Source organism: Mastomys coucha, unplaced genomic scaffold, assembly GCF_008632895.1.
Source record: "Mastomys coucha isolate ucsf_1 unplaced genomic scaffold, UCSF_Mcou_1 pScaffold22, whole genome shotgun sequence".
NCBI lineage: Eukaryota > Metazoa > Chordata > Mammalia > Rodentia > Muridae > Mastomys > Mastomys coucha.
This window is the reverse complement of record NW_022196905.1, coordinates 81,909,817-81,931,852: the sequence shown is the minus strand read 5'-3', so window position 1 is coordinate 81,931,852 and position 22,036 is coordinate 81,909,817. Positions and strand designations below refer to the sequence as shown.

Below are 22,036 nucleotides of genomic sequence, written 5' to 3'. Positions count from 1 at the left end.
GTAGACCAGGCTGGCCTCGAACTCAGAAATTTGCCTGTCTCTGCCTCTCAAGTGCTGGGATTAAAGGCATGCACCACCACTACCTGGGCAAATTTCTTAATTAAGAATAAATATAGAAACTTAGGCCATTAATCAGAATCTACACCCAGAAAAGAGCTACAAGTGTTTTATTTTAACATATTCGAAAATACTCCCTGAGACTATATTGACCCCATTGTGTGGGGTTTATATAGCAGAAGGAAAATAGCAAGCTGTATGAGGAATTCTTCTGATATAGAGGATTTGTTGTTTACAAATGGAACTTCTATACTGTCAAATATATCTACAACTCTTTTACTGCTGGTACTGACTGTAGTCAAGTTTGTTCTTTTAGGAGCAATGACCATGGCCCACTGTGTTTCCACCAGGACTGTAAATTTCATCCCTAGGCTTAATGGTTACTCTTCAGTAACATCTATGATCAATAAGGTTTGGAATATGTCCCAAGAGTGAATACAAACATAGCACCATGTCTACATATCTGAAAATATGGCAAAGCTCACTTGATACATTTAGTATATGCTAATAAAGTTCTACAACATAATTTGCCTTGATATGTACATGAATACTATTTTAAATACTTTCTGAAGTGAAATTTGAGATTATTTTGGATTTTAAGTTTTCTTTATGTTATTTCATTTCTTAGAATCTGTAAAAGATTGTATTTCCTATGACAGCTGTTGACAGATATTTTCCCATTGCATTAAAATATGATTATTAATATTTTCTTATAGCTATTAATTTAAGACAATGAGTCATTCTATAAAGTTAAGCCCCTCAGAAATACACCTAGTATTATATATTTAGTAGATAGCTATTACATATTTAATTACTACCTTGACTTTAATTCATAGATTCCATTTATTTGTATTTCCTTTGAGTCATCTTCAGGTTTGTTTTTATATCTTTTGGGGTGCCAGAAATGGCACATTAACAACAGTCACTCTACCACTGAGCTGTATTCCTGGCCCCAAATTTAGGAGAGTATGCATCTAAAATTCATTTTGATTGGCATATGATTTTTAAGCAGTTTTTCTCAAGCTGTAATTTTCAGACCACCACCGTTTGCAACATGTGAAGTACTACTTAAAATTGCAGATGTCTGAGGGCCAGCACAGCCCTTCTGAATCAGACTCTGGAGTGTGGAACACGGAAATGGCTCTGAGGTTGGGACCTAAATTCTTTGGCATGCTAACATTTGTGACCTACTTTAGGAGTTAATTATATTAGTCTTATAGTCATATTTCAGTTATTTATTATGGGAATAAGTGGATCTTGGGATATTGGCAAGGGCAGTTTTTAAATTCACGTGTTTCCTAGGAGCTTTAATACTGGAATATAATTTAAATAACAGAGTAATTGAATTGGAAGTTATTTTAGAGATTACCCAGTCAAATCCTCATGATTTTTCTCAGATTGTGAAAAGCCAAAAGGAGTTTAAATGACTTCAGAAATCACACTATTTTCACTTTAGAAAAGCTGTGACCAGAACCTAAATTTCTTGGTCAACCAAACTAAGGTTCCAATCTCCTACACACACACACACACACACACACACACACGCACACATACGCACATACACACACACACAGACACATACTGAGAATTGGCTCACTGTGTAGCACTGACATGTCCGGAACATGCTGTGTAGACCAGGCTGGCCTCAGACTCAGAGATCCACTGTCTCTGCCTTTTAGGTGCTAGGATGAACTTGTGTGCCACCACACTTGGCTTCCTCTTGTGAGCATTCAGTCACAATGAACCTTGATGGCTTGTTGAGTTGGCTATATTATTAAAATTAATGTATGTGGGACTTTAGTAATCTAAATTGAGGCCTATTTTGGAGACTTTTGTCTCAAAAGAGAGTTGAAGAAAATGGCTTTTAATGAACAATTCACACATTCTCCATATGAGAGGGGTCATAATTTTCCTTGAGTATTTTATATCTGAAAGTTTGTATTATATATTTATGAAATCCATTTCACTAAAGATTTTTAGAACTTTCTGAAATGAATATAACCATAACCAGCAGTAGTATCTTTCTTTTTACTTCGGTTCGCTCCACAGCCTTCCTGGTCTTTTCTTCATCTGTTCCTTTGCAACTGTACAGTCATGACTGGCCCTAGCATGCCCTGGTGAGCATAATTCATTTGGATATTCAGTTGTGAGACTGACTTTCAAATGTCAAAATGTTCTAAAAGTTACTGCATGATTTGCTTTTTGACTTTCTCTGTCCTTCCACCAAAATTTAAAGCAATTTTCTGTGCTTTAACATTTTGAGGTTTTAATATAAATATGCATATATATGTGTATATATGTATGTATATATGTATACACACTTATGTGTGTATATATATATATATATATATATATATTATTTCTTAAAATAAATTTAGATGAAGACTTAGATATGGAGTTTTCTTGTGTAGCAGAAGTGGGAAGGTCTCTTCAGTAGCTCGTTTCTCTCCCTCCTGTGCTTTTGTTTCTTTTTGCTGACCTGAATTCTGAGCAGAGCATTGGGTTGGGTTTTCCACCCCTACAACTACCACGACTGTCACCACCTCTACCTCTTCCTTAGCTTCCACCTCCTCCTGTTGCTCCCCTCATTTCTTATCTTACAGTATTTTATAGCTTTAAACTGCAGGTTGGTTTTCTTGATACATCTCACCGTGTATACGATTCTATGGTAGAATCCTGGCTAATTCCTTAGGATCTCATTTGGCATGGGATAGAGAAGGACCTCTCACCTCCTGCCATAGCCATGGAGCACCACCACAGCTGTCTGTGTTTGCCAGCAGCAGAGGCTTGGCAAGAGCATTTGACTGAGAAGGCGGGACTATGGCAGTAGTTCTCACTCTCTGCTCACATCAAGTAAGTTCTTTGTCTATTTTCAGTTCCATTAGAAGGGGAAGTGGCGATGAGAACTGTGGAGTGGTGGGTGTGAGAGTAGAGTAGGGAAATCAAACCAAGTCATCCAAGGCTGCCAGAGCAGGCTCTGCTGGCCCTCCACTGCCAGTTTGAACTGTGATCCACAGAACTCACACAGAACACGCTTGTACTGTTTCCAACCTTTCCATTCGTGAGGCTTTGTTACAGCAGTAATAGAAAACAACACAAGGCCCAGTCTGTTCCCAGCCACCTAAATGAATGGTTAGCAACAGTCAAATGGAGAGGAAGTAGTGTGGACGGCTGATTTGATGTTGTGGTTTATATGCCTCTCTTTGTGCCTTACAAAGAGGGAAGAGGCCTGTTTGGTTAACATTGGCCTTTTCTCCATGGCTACTGAGGTTGCACTTGGGTGTATGCTTTCATGAACATAGCTGAAGGCTCCTTTGTCACAGAACCAAGCACTCAGTAACATCTTACACATTTTATAATTATTGGGCAGTGTAGAGTATGGATTATTAAGAAGTAAAAAACAAACCAGTATTTGTGGTTACAGACTCATATTTTGCTAACAAGTATAAACAGTGATAATTTGTGTCATCAGGAACACATATATCTTTGAAATATTGGATGATGTGAAATATTGTTAACACATTTAATCCTATAATTTATACATTTTTAGAAAATTAACTTTCTCCTTTCAGGTAAAGTAGTGATCTGAGAGTTTTAACTTGAAATACCAGCTATGTAGTTGGCTCAATAAGTAACCACCATGTCAAGTAAGAGAGAATATTCAGTTTAAATACACTTATCACATGATAAGACAGTGAAAACAGAATGGGGAACTATCTAGTATAAGGAACAGAACCAATCAGAGAGTCAGAGACCACAGAAGAGGGGAACAGAAGAGGGAATGTAATTGAACAGAGGAAAATACACATGCACATGCAAAATGCCAGAATGAAACCCATGCTAACTTAAATAATTTAAAAAAAGAAAAAGTCAAGAAGAGAAAGGAAATTATTTCTCAGAGCAAGTCTGTCCTGTGGGATTCCTGGTGCAATGGCCCTACAAGGAGGGTACAGATTTGCCTTGGAGTTTTCTTATAGGTGATGTTATATAAAATATCGTGTTTATTAAAGAAAACCACTCAATTTGTCAAGAGGAGAAAATTTCGGTTAACCAACATCTGGATGACCCTCCCCTTCCTGTTCTCACACAGCAAACACTATGACATGGAGATACCTTAGTACCCAACACACTTATTACAGTGACTTCCTGGGACTTTTAGAATGTCATATCCTTTCTTAGAGTCAGTATGTGAGTAATGTGGTTAAGTGGAAACAGGCCATGCTGTGTAACTGTGGTGGGTATAGGCTGGAGGTGGAAACGAGGGAAATGGAGCAGTTAAACAGGCTGTACAGAAAGCCCTTCAGCCTTTAGACTTCCATTTCTTGTGGTGCTTATTTTGATGAGAATCAAGTGGAGGCTGTGCTCCCTAATTAAGAAACTGAATGGTCGTCTCTCAAAGTCACTGATCATCACACTCCTCATTTTAGTAGTTAATTGTATTGGGGGTTGAGATGAATCCTTTTATTTTTTTTTTTAAGTCCTGTTCACTCCCTTCATAGAAAGGATTTTGCAAATACACTTTAATGTTATAAACTTGAAAGGGATTTTCAAGATTTTTAGATGCTGTTGAAATAAAAACAGACAGCATTCTAAGATTTGCTCTCTCTCTCTCTCTCTCTCTTTGTGTGTGTGTGTGTGTGTGTGTGTGTGTGTGTGTGTCTGTCATCTGTCTGTCTGTCTGTCTGAAAGCATTTTAAGTGGGGCTCTTGCTTTGGGCTTACAGGCAGCCTTCTAAGCCACACTACTCTACGCTTTCTGTCTTTCCAGCCACATTGCTGTCTTCTGTAGGGATTTGATGACGTCATTGAAATACCTCTTGAAATTCAGGAAACCTTAGGAAGTTATCTTTATCCAATAAGTACTGTTCATTGTACTGATAAAATAGGGACCAGATAAGATATTTGCCTGTGTACTGCAATAACTGAAGAAGGAACACAGGGTCTATTTAACCCTGTGCTGTGTCTTCATCTAGCCTTCCTGAGCTAAAATGCTGTAGCTGTACTATAGTTCTAGTGACATCCATGGTAGAACATTGTATTTGCCTTACCCCTTCCTATATACATCATTGGCACACCTTCCCATGAACTATTCTAGGCATTCAGATCCTATTGCTGCCTTATCTGTCTGTACCCTAGTAGTTTACTGCTATGCCCAACTTGGCAGAAATGGTATTTAGTTTCAACTACATCCATATTGTATTTAGGACATGCTTCATGAAATTCCTAGATAAAATTCATAGCACCACACTCCTGCTTTAACAAAAGAACGGCATTCTTGTGTTGTAAGTAAAACAGGACATGAGGTTTTTAGACTATCTGACACCGAATTTCTGAGGAGAGATTAGTAATCTTTGATTGAACTGTAAGAGCTCTCTTTGAGGCTGATTTTCATCATAAGTTGAGCTAAGTACAAGGTAATCTTTCCTTGGTGACTGGCTTTTATTACTGTGACCTATAAAGAATTGTGTTTTACATTTCTTGTATAACTTTATAGTTTATAAAATAAATTCATAGACATTATCTCATCTGAGCCGCCCTGTGCTCCACACCCTCCATTCACATTAGAACCGAGTGAGGAAACTATCAGATCTAGTATATTAGAACTGGTGTAGGTATGGCTGTGAGGACCCCACCCAGTGAGAGAGGCATGTGGCCCTGGTGATGGCTGCTTCTATCTTAGGCAACTCGCTGGCTCAAGTCTGGACTTTTGGCACCATGTGAAGTGAGTGACACAGCTGGAAGGGATGCCCAGATGTGAAGGGGACATTAGGCTTCTTAGCGTCCATGATCCTGTTATCCCCTCCAAAGGGCTGTCAAGGAACCTATGTTAGAATTCAAACAAAATGAACCTTTCATTATTTAATACTAGATCAAATATAGTACTATTTTTTTAAAAAAAAATTTAATTCATAAAAATAGCTTGAGAAACATGGCAAATATTTTGTTTTGTTGCATGAGATTGAAATGGCAAAATGGGGTTCTTTGGGGAAGGAGCAACTTCTAAAACCTTACTATATAAATAGCATTAAGGGGAAATTAAACTGATTGAGTAGAGTCCCTCAGGAGCATATATAATCTTATGTGTGGTCTTTCAAAAACATCTAGGTTTATAATTTTCAAGTTGTACATTTCTGGGAGGATTATGAGTATTATTAATACCTAGAATGTCACCCATGGTCCAGGCTTTTAAAATGTTATACACATTGGATTTTACTCTTGGATGTCATAAGTATATCTTGTATAAAGGGAACCAGGGAGCTGACAGGAGTGTGAGCTAATTAATGTTAAGGCATGACAACACATGGCCTTTGAGCTTCCAAAAATGTTTTTGAGTGCTTCACTATATAAATAAATATGTTCATACATAAAAAGGTCTTCAGTGCTTAATGATCAGCACTGATGATTTGTCCTCGGTTAAGTATGCATGGGCAAGAGCGGGGCAAGTTTTTTTCCCCCTGAAAATATGAGCACCTTTAAAATAGTCCCTCCAGTTTTGTGTCACCACCAAAGGAGAAAAATCAATATGGTGTGGTGGAAAGATGGGCATCAGAATCCACCTGCAATAGCTAAGAATATTCTAGACCTTAAAATCCATGCTATTTTATGACCAGCTTTCTCTGTAGCTCTTTGTAATGTGTTTCCAGCCCCTACCACTCTAGTTAAACAGCACAGTTTGTCCAGGCTGCTTTTCACAGGCTTCATTCTTTGCACACTGCAGTTCCTTCCTTAGGGACCCTGGTGCTGCGTTCATGTTTTCCTCCTCTCTCTCTTGCCAGTCCTTTAACCTTTTTTCTCCACAATGTTTGGTTCTGTTCGTGTTAATGTTTTCTCCCTCTACTCTTAAATATAAGCCATCTACCTTAAGTCAGCTTTTGTTCTGCTTCTCTAGGATGTAGTAAAATGGTAAATGTTGCAAAGTTTGTGTAGAGTTGTGAAAGGCTCACAGAGAGCCATCTAGAGACTTCTGGATGACTGAGGGGGAAAAGGAGTGGTGAGCCAACTTAGGGTAATGTAGGTCTGCTGGAGGTACTGCCAGTGACTCTAGAACCCTTTTAGAGGGACCAGGCAAGCAGTGGGAAGAGACAGAAATCCAGAAAGCCCAGGAGTATGGGGCCTATGGGCCATTGCCCAGAGTTTAGGCTTCTGGGATTTTTCTTCATGCCAACTTAAGGTCCTTTGAGAATTTTATAAGTTTGCTTCTATTGACCTTAAATGTATTTGCAAACTTTCCTCATTCAGTTTTTTGAGAGATTTATTTACTGTATGTGACAAGATGTATCTGAAATCCAGTGTGGCTAAGCTTATATTTCTGAAAATCACTCATGAATTCCTCCATAACTGTTAACGATTACCCCTAGTACCTCAGGAGAATACAGATAAAACAACTTTCCCTCCCTCTAGCCTTTCTGAATCCTTCTGCCTCCACTATACATGTGCTGGGAGATCCGGTAGCTAGGTATTTCTGTCTCCAGCTTGCTTTTCTGTTTCTGTGAGTAAATTAATTTCTTAGTCACTCAACTTCAAGATTTAGGAGTAATCTTATGTTATACTTTATTCTCATGTTTCTTGTCAAGTTTTTCATTAAAAAAAATATTTATGGATGAGATAGTTTGAGACAAGCACTCTGTAGGGGCATGTGGGATATAGAGTGAAGCAAGCAGCCAAAAGGAACTCCTGGCTAGTGAGCAATGGGAAAGGAGAGTAGCAAGAAGTAGGACCAAGGCAGCAAACACAAATGAGCACTTGATTATGTGGAATGTTCAGACTACACGATGGAGCAGGAAAGAGATGCTGGCTGCTGTGTGAAGAAGAGACGGGAAGCTACAATATGATAACCTGAGAGGTCACACTCCAGAACTTAAAAGGGATAGAATTCTAGAGGGGAATGATTCAAAGTACAGAGCTAGTACCAGGACCTTAAAGAGAGATCGTGCCCACCTGAGGTGTTTAGGGATTGGCAGGGAATCTTTGAGATCGGACTGGAACCCGTAGGGCAGAGTAAGAAGATAGACCCTGTGACAAGACAGAGTCATGAACATGGAAGGGACAAGATCAAAGAAGGAAGTTGAAGGAGCTGAGGTTATCATTCTGAGTGAGGAGAAGAGATGTGTCAGCTCTGATACATTTTCCTGTGCCTCTAGCATACCAATTCTCCCATCTTTTGAAAATGACCATATACCTATAAAATTTTTACATCCTCTGTAATAGTTAATCCTGCTTGTCAACATGGTTGGATTGATAAATGTTCAGGAAATTGGTGAAGAGCACCTCTGGGTGTCTGATGGCATTTTCTGAGGCAGTTGGATTATGTGGGCTTTAACTAAGTGAATGCCTTAATCCATAGGTAATTTTAAAGCCTGAATAGATCACTGGCAGATGGCAGAACTGTGGCAAATAGTGTCTCCTTGGAGGAAGAAGGTAGCAGGGATTGTCCCTGAAGGCTGTGTTGTCCTCTATCCACTTGTGATTGCTCTGACCTGGTTCTCTTCCATGAGTCCAAGAACCTTCTTCACCACATACTCCCACCACCATGATGATCCACCTAAACACCCAGGGATAGCAGTTATGGACTGAAATCTCCAAATATTTCCCCTGTGAAGTAAAGTTATTCTTGTGTGCATTTGGCCTCCAGCACACAGCTGTAACTATGATTTATGCCTTTATCTCTAGAGTTTATTTATATAGTTGTTCATTATAAAAAAAACTGAATACAAAATGGGTGCCAGATGTTGTGCCAGTGCTTAAGGATTAAAAGGCTAATTAAGATAGACATGCTGTCTTGGGAGCAGACAAACTTACAGAGGAGAAAGAATAATAAATAGTCGCAAGCATATAGGCACAACCGTGCTAACTTGCAATAAGAGCCATAAGAGAGGAAAACAGCAGAAGCAACGTGACTCAGAAGATGGAGTACCAAATCTCTGTGGAGTAAAGCTAGCAACGTGACTCAGAAGATGAAGCACCAAATCTCTGTGGAGTAAAGCTAGCAACGTGACTCGGAAGACAGAGCACCAAATCTCTGTGGGGTAAAGCTATAAGAAAATCACTCTTAAGGACGTAACATTTTTTTTTTTTTGATGAAACAGAATAACAGAATATTCAAAAGCAAAGTGCATGTGTAGAGTGGGCTTTTGAAGAGTAACAGCATTTCCCCTTTGACAGTGGTAAGACGGTTCCTTGAGAGTCATAGACAGAGCAAGGCTCCAGGGCTGTGGTAGTGAGTGTCATTTTAAGTCACAAGGGGAAGCAAGGGAAAAGTAAGCAAAGAAGTGACATTAGTTCGTTTGAGGTTGCCACCTCCATCTGCTCATCAAAATCTGTCTCTGCTCCCTGGGCACAGAGCCAGGTTACATTTTCTGGCTCTCTTTACCATTGGCTGTGATCCGTGTAACTCTATCCTGCATGGAAGTAGAGAAACAGTGAATGCTGGGACTGAGGCAACCTCCTGACAAGGTTTTCCATTGCTCATTGGGCAGACTCTCAGAGTGTCAGAGACAGTGTCAATCTAGACCCTGGCGTGACTTTCTGAGACACATAACCCTTCTGGAAGGCATGAAGTGCCATAAGGAAACACCTAGTTTTTTTGAGCCTTTTCGCAGTCAGTCCGTTTGTAGTTCACCATCATTTGTCCAAAAGAACGTGATTATTTTGGAGAGCAGTTTTGCCCTCTGAGCTACTTGAAATTGAGATGCTGTGAATAATTTATTGTGGTATATACTAAGGTGAGTCTACAGAAGTACATATTATATAATTTGGATTTAAAAGTCATCAGTCTCTGATATTGTCTGTAGAAACAATCTTGCAGCAAACTCTATGATCTTCTGGCTCTTTGAAACTTTCTGCCTCTTCTTCCATGGAAACTTCAATGCAGGTGTACTTTATAGATGTATCCATTGGAATTGGGCTCCACTGAGCTGTGTTTTGATTGGTGTGGCTTTCTGTAATTGTTTTAGTCTGTTGTTCTTGATGAGGGATGAGGACTATATATATGTATGTAAGAACAAGAAACATAAAGGCCATTAATTTGAAAAAGAGTAAAGTGGGGACAAATGAGTGGATTTGTAGGGAGGAAAGGGAAGGGGGAGATGATATAATTTTATTATATTCTCAAAAATAAAAGAAACTAAAAAAATAGCGCTTGATGTTATTTTGCTGTGTTCAGTGGGATTATGAAAGGGGCAGTATCCTAATTTGATTTCATGCTCATCAACCATGTTGCTGGACTTTTGGTAACAAACTTCTTGAATCCCTTCAGGCTTGTATGTTTTGCTAGATTGAATCTAGAGGGTAGGTGAGGCATGTCGTTGGCAATTTATTTTCTGTGTTTTTTTTTTTAAACAGTAGTTTAGGATAATATTTCCATTAAATTGTATTTAAATTAGTGAAAGTTCAGACTCACATTTTCTGCCCATCCACATTAGAGGTCATGTGTGCTTGAATTTCCTCTCTACTGCTCTGCTATAGCAAATCCCTAAGCCCCAGTCTTTATAAAGGAACAGCTTTTATTTAGCTCATGATGCTGATGGCTAGAATCTAGTCCAAAGAACAGGATTCTTGTGCTTGGCAAGGTCCCCCACATGTTACCACATTGCGGGCAAGCAGAGGGGAAAACAGCTGAATGCAGAAGGCATCAAGCACATGGCGCCTCGCTTGGAAACACACCACTCTCTCCAGAACTAACTTGCTTCCTTGAGGACTATGTCGATCTCTTGTGAAGTCTCTTCTGAAGGTGCTGTGGTCAACCCAGCTGGCTTCTACAAGGCCTTACCTTTTAAACCCAATCACCTGCCAATATTGTTATATGTGATGAAACTGCTGGCACAAAGGTCTATGGAAAACACATTCAGATCAAAGCTAAGCCTCAGATCCTGCCTCTCGCCTTGCCACTGATACTGTCCCAACCTCCTTTAAATGCACCTTGTTTTGTAAAGGAGATGTTCAGTTTGAAGTTTGAGTTTTACTTGCACTTTACTGGGCAAAAGTAGTATCATGGTGTTTGGTATTTAAATGTTCACCTATAATATATAGAGTAATATATAGAGAAAAGGTTTTTGGTTGTTGTTTTTGGTTTTTGTTTTTTGGGTTTTTTTTTAGGTACAGACAGGGGAATATCTTTTATTTATTTATTTTTATTAGATATTTTCGTTTACATTTCAAATGTTATCTCCTTTCCTGGTTCCCCTCTGAAAACCCCCTATCCCATCCCCCCTCTCCTTGCTCACCAACCCACCCACTCCTGCTTCCCTGTCCTGGAATCCCCCTACACTGGGGCATCGAGCCACCCGAGCCTTCTCAGGACCAAGGGCCTCTCCTCCCATTGAGGTCCAACAAGGCCATCCTCTGCTACATATGCAACTGGAGCCATGAGTCCCTCCATGTGTACTCTTTGGTTGGTGGTTTAGACCCTGGGAGCTCTGGAGGTACAGGTTAGTTCATTTTGTTGTTCGTCCTATGGGGCTGCAAACTCCTTCAGCTCCTTCAGTCAAGCAAATGGGAGAATTCTTCCTTCTTCCTTTTAAGTGGCTTAGTAGTCATTGCCCAGTGCTCACAGTCCTCACCTGCTTCCTTCAGTCACAGACTTACCTTTGCGAATCATTAGGATCTGTGAGCAATCCCAAGGGGCTGATTTCTGTAATGTAAATGATCTACAGAAGTGATAGTGAAGGGAGACAGTTCCTCTGCCATGAACTTCAGTGAACATGGAGATACTTGGTTGTTGATGGTCCTGAGAATAAATAAGTGTGCAGTGCTACATAGGGCATTTGCATGACCACCTCTCCGGCTCAGGAAACAGCCTAGAAGAGAGGGTCGGAAGGAATATAAAAGTCAGACAACAGGGAGAAGTGTTGTAACAGGCAGTCTCCAAGGCATGTTATCCTGATCTCTTAGCAGCTTTGGTGACTTGCAGTAGCCCTGTGTAACACTGAGCCTATTGACCTTCAATTATCAACTGGGAGGGGCTCCCCCATCCCTACTCTTCCCTTCTGAACTATCAGTTACTAGTGGGGTAAGCCCTGTGGAACTGGAGTTACAAGGGGTCGTCAACTACCATGTGAGGACTGAGACCAAACCTGAGCACTCTGCAGAAGATCAGTAAATGTCCTTATAATCAAACAGAAAAATCATTCTCATGATTTATGTTCTTGCCATCTAAAAGGATGTACTTGAGAATTGAAAATGGTGTTTAATTTTAAAATGAACACATTTTATGCTTTCTTTAGGCTGGAATGATAAAGAGTGATAATGAAGAGTATTTCATTGAACCCTTGGAGAGAGGGAAGCAGATGGATGAAGAAAAAGGAAGGATTCACATTGTCTACAAGAGATCAGCAATGGAGCAGGCTCCCAGAGATGTGTCTGAAGATGTCTACTCCAGGGGTAGGCATCTTAACTGACCATAGTTTTACAGGACAACTTTTAAAGTAAATCATAAAATGTACTGTCATGTAATAATCCCTGATATAAAATACCTCTAACATGCAAAAAGAAAGAAAAACTTGATGATTAAACTTCCATTCAACTTCCACATTTCAAAAGAGCAAATGCCAATGAAGTTCTTTTGATTGATGTATGGGTTGTTTTCATCATCCCTTAAATCTATAATTATTAAGCCTTGTTTAAAGTTTATTAGGCACAGGATAGATAGGTAGACAGATATATAATCTTTTTTGTTTGGGGGAGATATAAGTTAAATTCTGTAGGATTTTATTTTTAATGGATTGGAAATGTAATAGTTATGACATCTGAAGTTTTTCTAATTTTGTTTGGTGTAGTGAAGCCTGGGCACAAGTTGATATCAACAGAAGAATTTAACTTATATCTCTTGCAAACAAGAAAAGATCCTACAAGCTATACCTGATCACTCCATCACATTTCCCTTCAGTATCAATTTCTATAAATGTTAGTGCCCATTCATTCCATTGCTATAATATTTATATTTTATAACATATGAATCTCATAACCAAAATTTTAGTACTATAAAAATATTTTGTATAGATTTTGCAAGATGCACAGATAAGTTAAGGATGAACTTATTTGAGCAAGTGAAAGACAATTGTCTTTTTATGAGTTAATGTTATCAGTAACCAATTGTAATAAATCTTCATTTATGCCAAATGAAGGATATGAATCATAAGGATTCTACAACCAACAAGATTTATTGTCTAATTTTAGCTGAAGTTTTGACTAGAGACATTTTTATGTCTAATCTACTTATTGGACTCTTCCATGTTGAGGAATCAACAAATCAAGTTGCTTGTTCTTTTTGATTTTCTTTGAATCTTTCTTTTTTGTAGCCAAGATTTCAGGGGGTCTTCCCCTGTTATATCTGATCCATGTCACTCCAGAAGGGGCCCTTAGTCTTTTCTCCCTTTCCTGTCACCACAAATATAGAGCTTCTCTCTCAAAATAACGTGTTCTTGGTCCAGGAACTGGAAATCATTAAAGGTATAGCTTGATCTCTCTCCCAGAGGAATCTTAAAATCATAAATATCACCAGGTATATAATCATCTTTATTGTGTTAATTAAAACAACTCAAAGCAATGAAGGCAATCTAGACAGATATTATCTGATAAGGTAGTGCTCCTCCATAGTCTCCTGCTTTGTTCTTACAAGATTAAGATTAATTTTTTAATAGTGAGATCAAGGCCTAACTTTCTTCTGTCTGAGATAGGTTAGGCTGCCTAGTCCTTGCTTTTCAACCTATAATTCATCTAAGTATACTTACATTCTCCCTTCTATGGAGATTAATCTATCTGTGGGTACATTTAGATAACTTGAATTAACATAAGCTTCTATTATCTGTCTGAGGTAAGTTTTTTCTACTTACCCTCTGCTCTTTGATCTATAATTTATGATCAAAAGCCTCAAAATATTAATTCACTTATGTATACTTAATGGCATTTAAACAATCAACATTATACTCCCCTCTATCCTTAAAAACAATTAAATCAAATTTTATATATCCTCTCTATCCTATATTGATCTGGTTGTGGGCCGCCTGCAGCTTCTATTGTCTGCCTCTCACTGCCTTCCTCTGTGCAGCCAGCCTGTCTCTTTGCACAGCAGGGGCTCCCAGCATCTCTGAGCCCAAACTCTTTAAGAAATCTCCATGTGGATTGGGCAAAATCTGTAGCCTATTAAGAAGCCAGTTCTCTGCTCCTTCTAATCTTACATCATGGTATGCACGTATTTTATTCAAGAATCTCTAAATAATTTTTAATAGTGAGTTCTTGCCTGCCACATTGCACACCATCTGTGGTTGCAGTGAATTAGTTAAACTACTTTGGTTCCTGGTGGATCACAGGCATGTACCAGTCCAAGAGCTTTCCATATTTGCTAATTAAAGACTCATGCCCCTGACAAACACACACACACACGCATACACGCACCAGCTAATTTTGATATGCCTTGACAAGCTCAATGGTTGGACATTTCTAATCTTCCCCATGGCTAGCAAACACTCCCCTCTTGTATTCCTGTGTTAACATCTTTTAAAATCTATATTTCATCTCTGCTACCCCAGACCCAATCAGGGAAGTAGCCTTTCCTGGATTCTTAATGTTCCAGCAGGCTTTTAAGTTCCATCTTTCTCCTTCCCTGTCATGACAATTCTCTGTCTCTCCTCTCTCTCCTGGCCCCTCAGCTGTGCAGTCTAAAAGTCCCACACCATCTTCCTGCCCAGTCAATGGCTGTATGGCCAATGGCTATATGGCAATTCTTTATTATCAGTCTAAGCCAGCTGGGGGCAGGGACCCTGAGGTCTGGAAACATGGCTTCTGGAATAAGACAAAGCATTAAAACCATTTCCACCCAGCTTAGTAGGATGGAAATAAGGTAGGAATGTAGCTAAGACATAGGACACTTGCTTTAAAGAGTATTTAACTATTTGTATAAAAAATTTAACTTTTCCCCCTAGCATAAGAAGAGTTTAGATTCATAAATTTAAACACCAAACTATACCCTCCCAATTCTCTTCTAGTCAAAGGATGAAGGCCTCATTTTTTTTTTTATAGATGAAGTATGGTCCAAGTATAAATTTTGGATCCAGTCAAGAATCCATCTGAGAAGATGTGTCAGCCAGGCGGTGGTGGCACACGCCTTTAATCCAAGCACTTGGGAGGCAGAGGCAGGCGCATTTCTGAGTTCAAGGCCAGTCTGGTCTACAGAGTGAGTTCCAGGACAGTCAGGGCTATACAGAGAAACCCTGTCTTGAAAAAAAAAAAAAAAAGATGATGTGTCAATGAGTTGCAATGAAAGAAATACAATAGAAAAGCTAAGGTGTAAATAAGAAACAGATTTGAGGAGCATGTCTTTGTCATTTTTCTGACACCAAGTTATCATGTGGAAGTAGTATTGGTTGACCCTGCAGAGCTTATCAGTAGAGCCTGTAGAAACATTTCATCCTATTTTCTACTTATCCCAATAATTCCTTGGTTACTTTTTGAAGCCTTTTGTAGTTCAGCTGCTCAGATGTGCCAAATGTCTGAGTTAGAGTTTTTTTGTAATTGCTCTAAATTAAAACAGATTACGGCCTGGGCAATAGTGATAGGTACCAAGAGAACAAGTATGAGATGGAGCCACTGTGCTAGATGCAAGCAGAGATTGGAGTAAAAATGATAGGATTTTCTGATAGAGTGGATCTTATGGGAAGAGAGGCAAGGATCTAATGTATCTCAGAATTCTAATTTGAGACCTGAGAAATCCCTGAATTAGGGCATGCGAATGTGGGTAGAATAAACCTTGGTGAAAATGACGTGAGATAATTTGACTATAACTTTGAAGATCCATTGGAAACAGTGAGGAGATTTTATAATTGCCTTTGTGGGTGACAGTCACTGGAGAAGCTAGCAGCTGTGTTTTCATGGCCCTGCCCTTTGCTAAGCACCCACTGTCACTGCCTTATTGCCCATGTTTAGACCTGTATTAAAACAGCTTCTATTAAACTTCAGCTTTGCTCCAAATGTACAATATATACTCTCATAATTACTTAATGGGGCATCTCACCTACTCTGGTGAAATGGAGAGAGGTGGATCTTGGGGACTCAACTGGCCAATCTGCCCAGCCAAAATGGCCAGCTCTAGGTTCAGTGAGAAACTCCAAGTCAAAAATTGAGATGGAGAGCAAAGGCAGAAGTTACCCAAAGCTAATCTCTGGCTCCACAAGCATAGGCAAGTACCTGCTGTGCACACAGTTTGAGGCATCCATCAATGTTGTCACTGTGAGTTATGGTGAGCATGGAGTTGGCCTTTTGGGTCAACTCTAGCTCTTCATGTACCTGTCAGGATTCAGTGCTCTCTCTCTAGCTAGTGACCAACAGAAGCTTGGCACGTCCGTGATAGAGAAGCTTCTTTACATCAACACCATCTTTATATCATCCCAACCTCTGCATCTGTGGGAGAGCTTGACTCTCTTCTCTCTGATTGGAGAATTATTCATTCTGTGTGACTCTATAATAATGTAGTTAATAATGATATGAATTCAAATTTAACCTCCACTATTCAGTCATTTTTTTAAACTCAGATTAAACAGACAAACAAACAAACACCCTGCCCAGCCCTTTATACTGCCCACACTGTCATGCAAAGAGCTTTGCTCCAGGCAGTCCAGGGGTAAGGGGGATGTTTACATAGCATCCTTAAGATTTCCATATTTTGTATTGAGTCTCTAGGCCCTTAAGCTTTTCTCCTCACATTACAAGCTATTCATTCACCAGTAGCTCTGCATTAAAGTAATTTTTGTAATTACTTCCTACCAGTGGGAAACAAGCCTTTATCTACTGGCTTTCTTTCAGAGTTTTTCATTTTCCTACAGGAACCCAAGTGTTTGTGTCGCTGGTGTGGTTGTCATGGTGCCCTGAAGGGGTGTCTTTGTCGCAGGTGGGAAACGTGGCATAGTCAGAAATGATTTAGGAGTTGCTCCTGGTTACTGGGAAGGGAAACTGCAGAACAAGCAGGACTTATGGGAAGACTTCGTCTTGGAGAGGCTAGGGCCTGGGTAGATGCAGAGTCTTCTTTGGCTGTAGATGTGTGAATAGGTGCCCCAATCCTTTGCTTTGGGAGATTCTCATGACCTGTGCATGGATCAAAGAGAATTCTTGATGGACTTTGTAAAAGGAAATTCTGAAATGACATCAATTAATTTTAGCATATATTTTATTAGTAAGTGATTCATAAATTCACAATACAAAGCCATGGCACTGAGAAAACAATCTTTTAAGTAGCATTAGATTATACATTTTCACAACTAGTAGTTTATAATCTAATCTGAGGATCATTTGTTGAGCTACTTCTATTGAACTCATGTGGAAATATGGAAATACTAATCATATATGTGGGATTCCTTTAGTACATTTCAGTCTGCATTTATAGTAATTATAGAGAAAATGAATTTAATATGGAGACTGTCTTATTCCATGAAGTGACTAGAAAGCAGAGCCAATGATATTTAAGGGACTTTTCACATGATAAACATAAAAGATAATAGGTTGTTTTCTTGACTTAGAATATGTCACTTCTCAGCTATGAATATTAGCAATATAAAGCATCTATGAATTTGCCCAGGAACTTGCTTTAATGTTGCTGTTCAAGAACTAAACCTGTGTAATCCTTGAAATGGTTTCCAAGTTTCGTCCTCAGTTTTAGAACTCCCATAAGTTTTATTTTCCATATGTCATATGCTATCTAATTTTATGCATTTGTACTGTCTAATTCCCTTACAGGATAGTAACTGCTAAAAATTAATTTATTTATTTTTTAAAATTGTGGTTTTATTAGTATCTTGTACAGTTTAATATCCGTATTGATAAAATGCCATCAAACAAATGTGTATGTAACAACAAATTAGAATATTAGACCTAACATTAATCTCTTAAGTACTTAAGCTCTTCATTTATAATTTTGGATGACATGTTGGCAGAGCAAGCAAGGGATTTTGATGGTGGTGTCCACTGACTTTCCTCACTACATGAACTTGGCTACAGCTTGTCGTCTAGTATCATGACAGTTATTGTCAGTATTAAAGATTGGCTTCTCTATTATTGTCTAAGAGGAAGAATTCAGTTAAGCAGTCTGGAAAAACTATACTACTATAAACTTTTGTTAATATCCCATTCTCTTTTAGAACTATGAAACATTTGAAAAACATGAGTGTGGTTCAAGTAGGGTTGCCATAATCTATGATCCCTGGACCACATTCCATCTCTTGCTTGCATCTATCCTTAAATTCAAGGAGAAATATTTTAAAGGCCGTCATTCAGACTTGGACCAATGGGCATATCTGGCATATATGAAGATAATTTTTATATATTTCCAATATGAACCATGGATATTATACAAAATAATTATAATAACCATTTTGATTATTTTTATTACAACTCCCATCTTTTAAAAATTATTATTATTATTATTATTATTATTATTGTTGTTGTCATATTTTGTTGCCCCTCCATCCTCTTCCCCCAGTCCTACCCCCTACATTTCCTCTCTCCCTCTACCCTCTTATCTTCTGAAAAGTGCAGGCCTCTCCCATGGATATCAACCAAACATGGCATATCAAGTTGCAGTATAATAGGCACCTCCCCTCATTTTAAGGCTGGACATGAGGCAACCCAGTATGAACAAAAGGGTTCCAAATGACATCAAAAAGAATCAGAAACAGCCCCTGCTCCCACTGTCAGGTGTCCCACAAGAAGACCAAGCTATGCAACTTAAACATATGCAGAGGGCCTAGGTCAATCCCATGCAGGTTCCCTAGTAAACCGCCCAACTTTGATGAGTTTTAAAATCTTTCTTAGTTATTGTTCAGCTTACCATAGCATGCTCAAGAGTATTATTACTCAACTCCATTTCTTCCTGTTTTAATTTTATGCCAGTTATGATACAACAGTTTGGTTAACTACAATTAATGTCATGTTTTACATCTTGAGAACTAAGTAAGTGTGAAGCAAAGAGGTTAAGTAGCATTAGTTTTTAAATGGACATTCATTTTAGTTCACAGAGTGATTACAGTGGATGCAGTATAGTTAGGTGCGTTTGACTCCTAGCTTTGATTTCCCTGCCATAATGCCTCTCAACTCTGAGTGCAAATAAACCATTTCACACTCAGTTCATTTTGTCTGAATAATTTTATCACTATGTCAGGAAAAGAAACTAAGACTGCCCCACATCCTATATTTGCTTTTGTTGTCTATCTTCCTTGGGGCTCTTTAGAAGACATCATTACAAGACTGTAAAGCCTTTCCCCCATAATTTCTTCTACCAGTTTACAGTTTCATTTCGGGAATCAAAGTCTTTTGTACATCCTGTCAGCCATTTAGGTCCTCTGTGGTTCATAGAAATGTTTTATTTTAGGATTTATTTAATTAGTTCTATAAAAAAAATACCATTTAGACTTCAATAGGGATTACATGGAATCTGTAGATTGTTTTCTGAGTATGGATATCGTCACAGTATTTACTCTCTGAGTGAACACAGATGGCTTTCCATTTGTTTCTTTCCTCTTTGACGCAACAGTCTTACATGAATGGTTTCCTTCCTCTTCCCCTTTTCCATCTTTACTCAAGGCTTCTCAGCTAGCACTGTGGAATGAACAGTAAGGGACCTTTGCACAAAGATAGGGAGGACTGACATTCTATTTTCAAAGCTATCTTCATTGTGCAAGCAGTGCACTTCTCTGTTCAGCGCAGAAGTTATTCAGCACAGTAGCTTCATGTTTGCATAGACATACAAGATATGTATGTAAACCAAAGGGTCATTGTTTACTCACTTTGGAAAGAGGATTGATTGGCTTAAAGTAAGTTTTCACATCCAAAGCTTAAGCACCTTTTATCCCATGGTTTGTTGCTTAAAGGATTACAGATTTTATTTGATGTCCACAGTCACTAAGAAGACCTCAGCATTTTCAGTTTTCCAATGTCTCTATTTAGATATTCATAATTTAATCCTGCATAAACATTGTTTTCTGGTCTAACTAACATATAAAAACAATCTTATTCCAATTCACACAGAATTTTATTGTTTGAGAATTACATATAATGTAATTTGATCCTATTTACCCATCCCCAATTTTTTTTAAGATCCACTGGGACTCATTTGTGTCTGAGCACCCCACTCCCAGTACCAAATTCTATCTTAGGGTTTCCATTGCTCTGAAGAGACACCATGGCCAAGGAAACTCTAATAATGGCAAATATTTAATTGGGGCTGGATACAGTTTCAGTGGTTCAGTCCATTATCATCCTGGTAGGAAGCATGGCATCATGCAGGCAAACTTGGTGCTGGGGAAGCCAGAGCTCTACATCTTAATCTGAAGGCAGACAAGAAGCATCTGTGTCACTCACATGGGCCAGACTTGAACATATATATGAGATCTCAAAGCCCCACCTCCACAGTGACACAGTTTTAACAAGGCTATACCTCCTCCAATAAAGCCACACCTTCTAATAGGGCTACTTGTGGGGCAAGCATATTCAAGCCACCACTTTCACTCCACAAAGAATGTTCTCTGACAAGGTCTGAGAACTTTACTAATCTATTAGTGTATTAGTAAAGAGATACAACTTAAGAAAGCTGTTAGATACTTGGTCTATTTAGAAGAAGAAGAATAGTCAGAGCTACAGAATTTGACATATGAGTAAGAGTTATTGAATTCATTTTCTTAGGGATGATAGAAGCATAATGCATTTATCAGTGATAGAGAAATGACTGAGTGATTTTTTTATGCAAACCGCAGAGTATATAGTAACATTGTCACTGTGAGATTACACACTCCTGAAGATTTTTCTTTTGTTTTTTTTTGTGCCAGTGGTAGAATAACAAGTATTAAAAGTAACAGAAATACCATCTCCAGGTTTCCTTTAATATATCTATTTTAGTGTTTATGGATTGTTTGCAAAAACAGAGTAGAAATAAGACCACACTTGAGGGCAGTTCTGTTCCATAGGTACCCAGATCTACTGACTAAAGCTCATTTGTAATGTGAGGTACAACAGAAAAGTTAGTACACTAATGGGGTGGTGGATGCCACTGTGCTCCATGTTTAGTCTCTTGGAACCTCCTCCATATTTCTACTCCCAAGTCTCTAACATGACATAGCTATATAGTTCTTTAAGACACTTGCTTAATATAAGACCATGTTCCATGAAAACAGAATCACACACGTTTTCTGATCAGCCCCCTTTCATAATGCCCTCTGAACATTTCTAGATATTTTTATGAAGGTTGTTTCATAGAATCACTTCTACTATGTTAAATATCTTAGAATATAGTTATCTGGGGATATTTTGTCAAAACAGACTCAATCATTTGAATCTTATCTCTTAAGTTAATTTTAAATTTAGTTTTTAATCTATTTAGTCTCAGTATTGGTAATAAATAAATACAGTCATTGATGTTTTTGTTTTGATATTGTACTGTATCATGCATCCCTTTTACGAATTTTATTATTTTCTACCTTGTAGGGCGTCGGCAGTAGGGAAATAAAGGGGTGGGAGAGACCTGAGTCCTACCAGAGCTTGGAGATCCTGGATGGGTGGACTCGGGAGACTGTTGACTGCTCTTCATGCTGGCTATGGGAAGTCATGTAATCCCAGTTCATGGTGGGGAGTGAGAGGGAGTAGTCCAGGGTCCCTGGGCTTCACAGAGGCCAAGGATGACAGGTTCTAGCTCTTGGGCATCGCAGGACGGCCCTGGACATGGAGGAAGAGCTGAGAATGGGTGGGGGCTCTGGGGTGGCAGTGGCCCTGGGCTGAAAGGAATAAAGGGGGTTGGGGAGAGAAGGCACTGGGTGGTTCTTGCAAAGGGCGAGAGTCCTTGGTCCGGTTGGCTGGAAATGTTGGGAGGGTTTCCTGCAGGAGATTAGACATGGCTCTTCAGGGGAAGGCCTAAGCTATTATTCCAGCACTGTGAGTCTAGATAAAAGGAGACAGTCCATAGTTTTTAGCTTTATTGTAGAAAACAGAGAGAGAGAGAGAGAGAGAGA

At 38.9% G+C, this 22,036-nt stretch overlaps 1 protein-coding gene across 2 annotated transcripts in view; it reads left to right on the top strand.

Moving 5' to 3' along the window:
• The window catches only part of Adamts3 (ADAM metallopeptidase with thrombospondin type 1 motif 3), a 236,429-nt gene that overhangs the window by 111,161 nt on the left and 103,232 nt on the right, over nt 1-22,036 (top strand). For both annotated transcript variants that reach the window (XM_031342981.1, XM_031342980.1), the window contains exon 4: nt 12,278-12,434. In XM_031342981.1, coding sequence (XP_031198841.1) covers nt 12,278-12,434 — 157 coding nt within the window. The remainder of the gene's footprint in view (nt 1-12,277; nt 12,435-22,036) is intronic.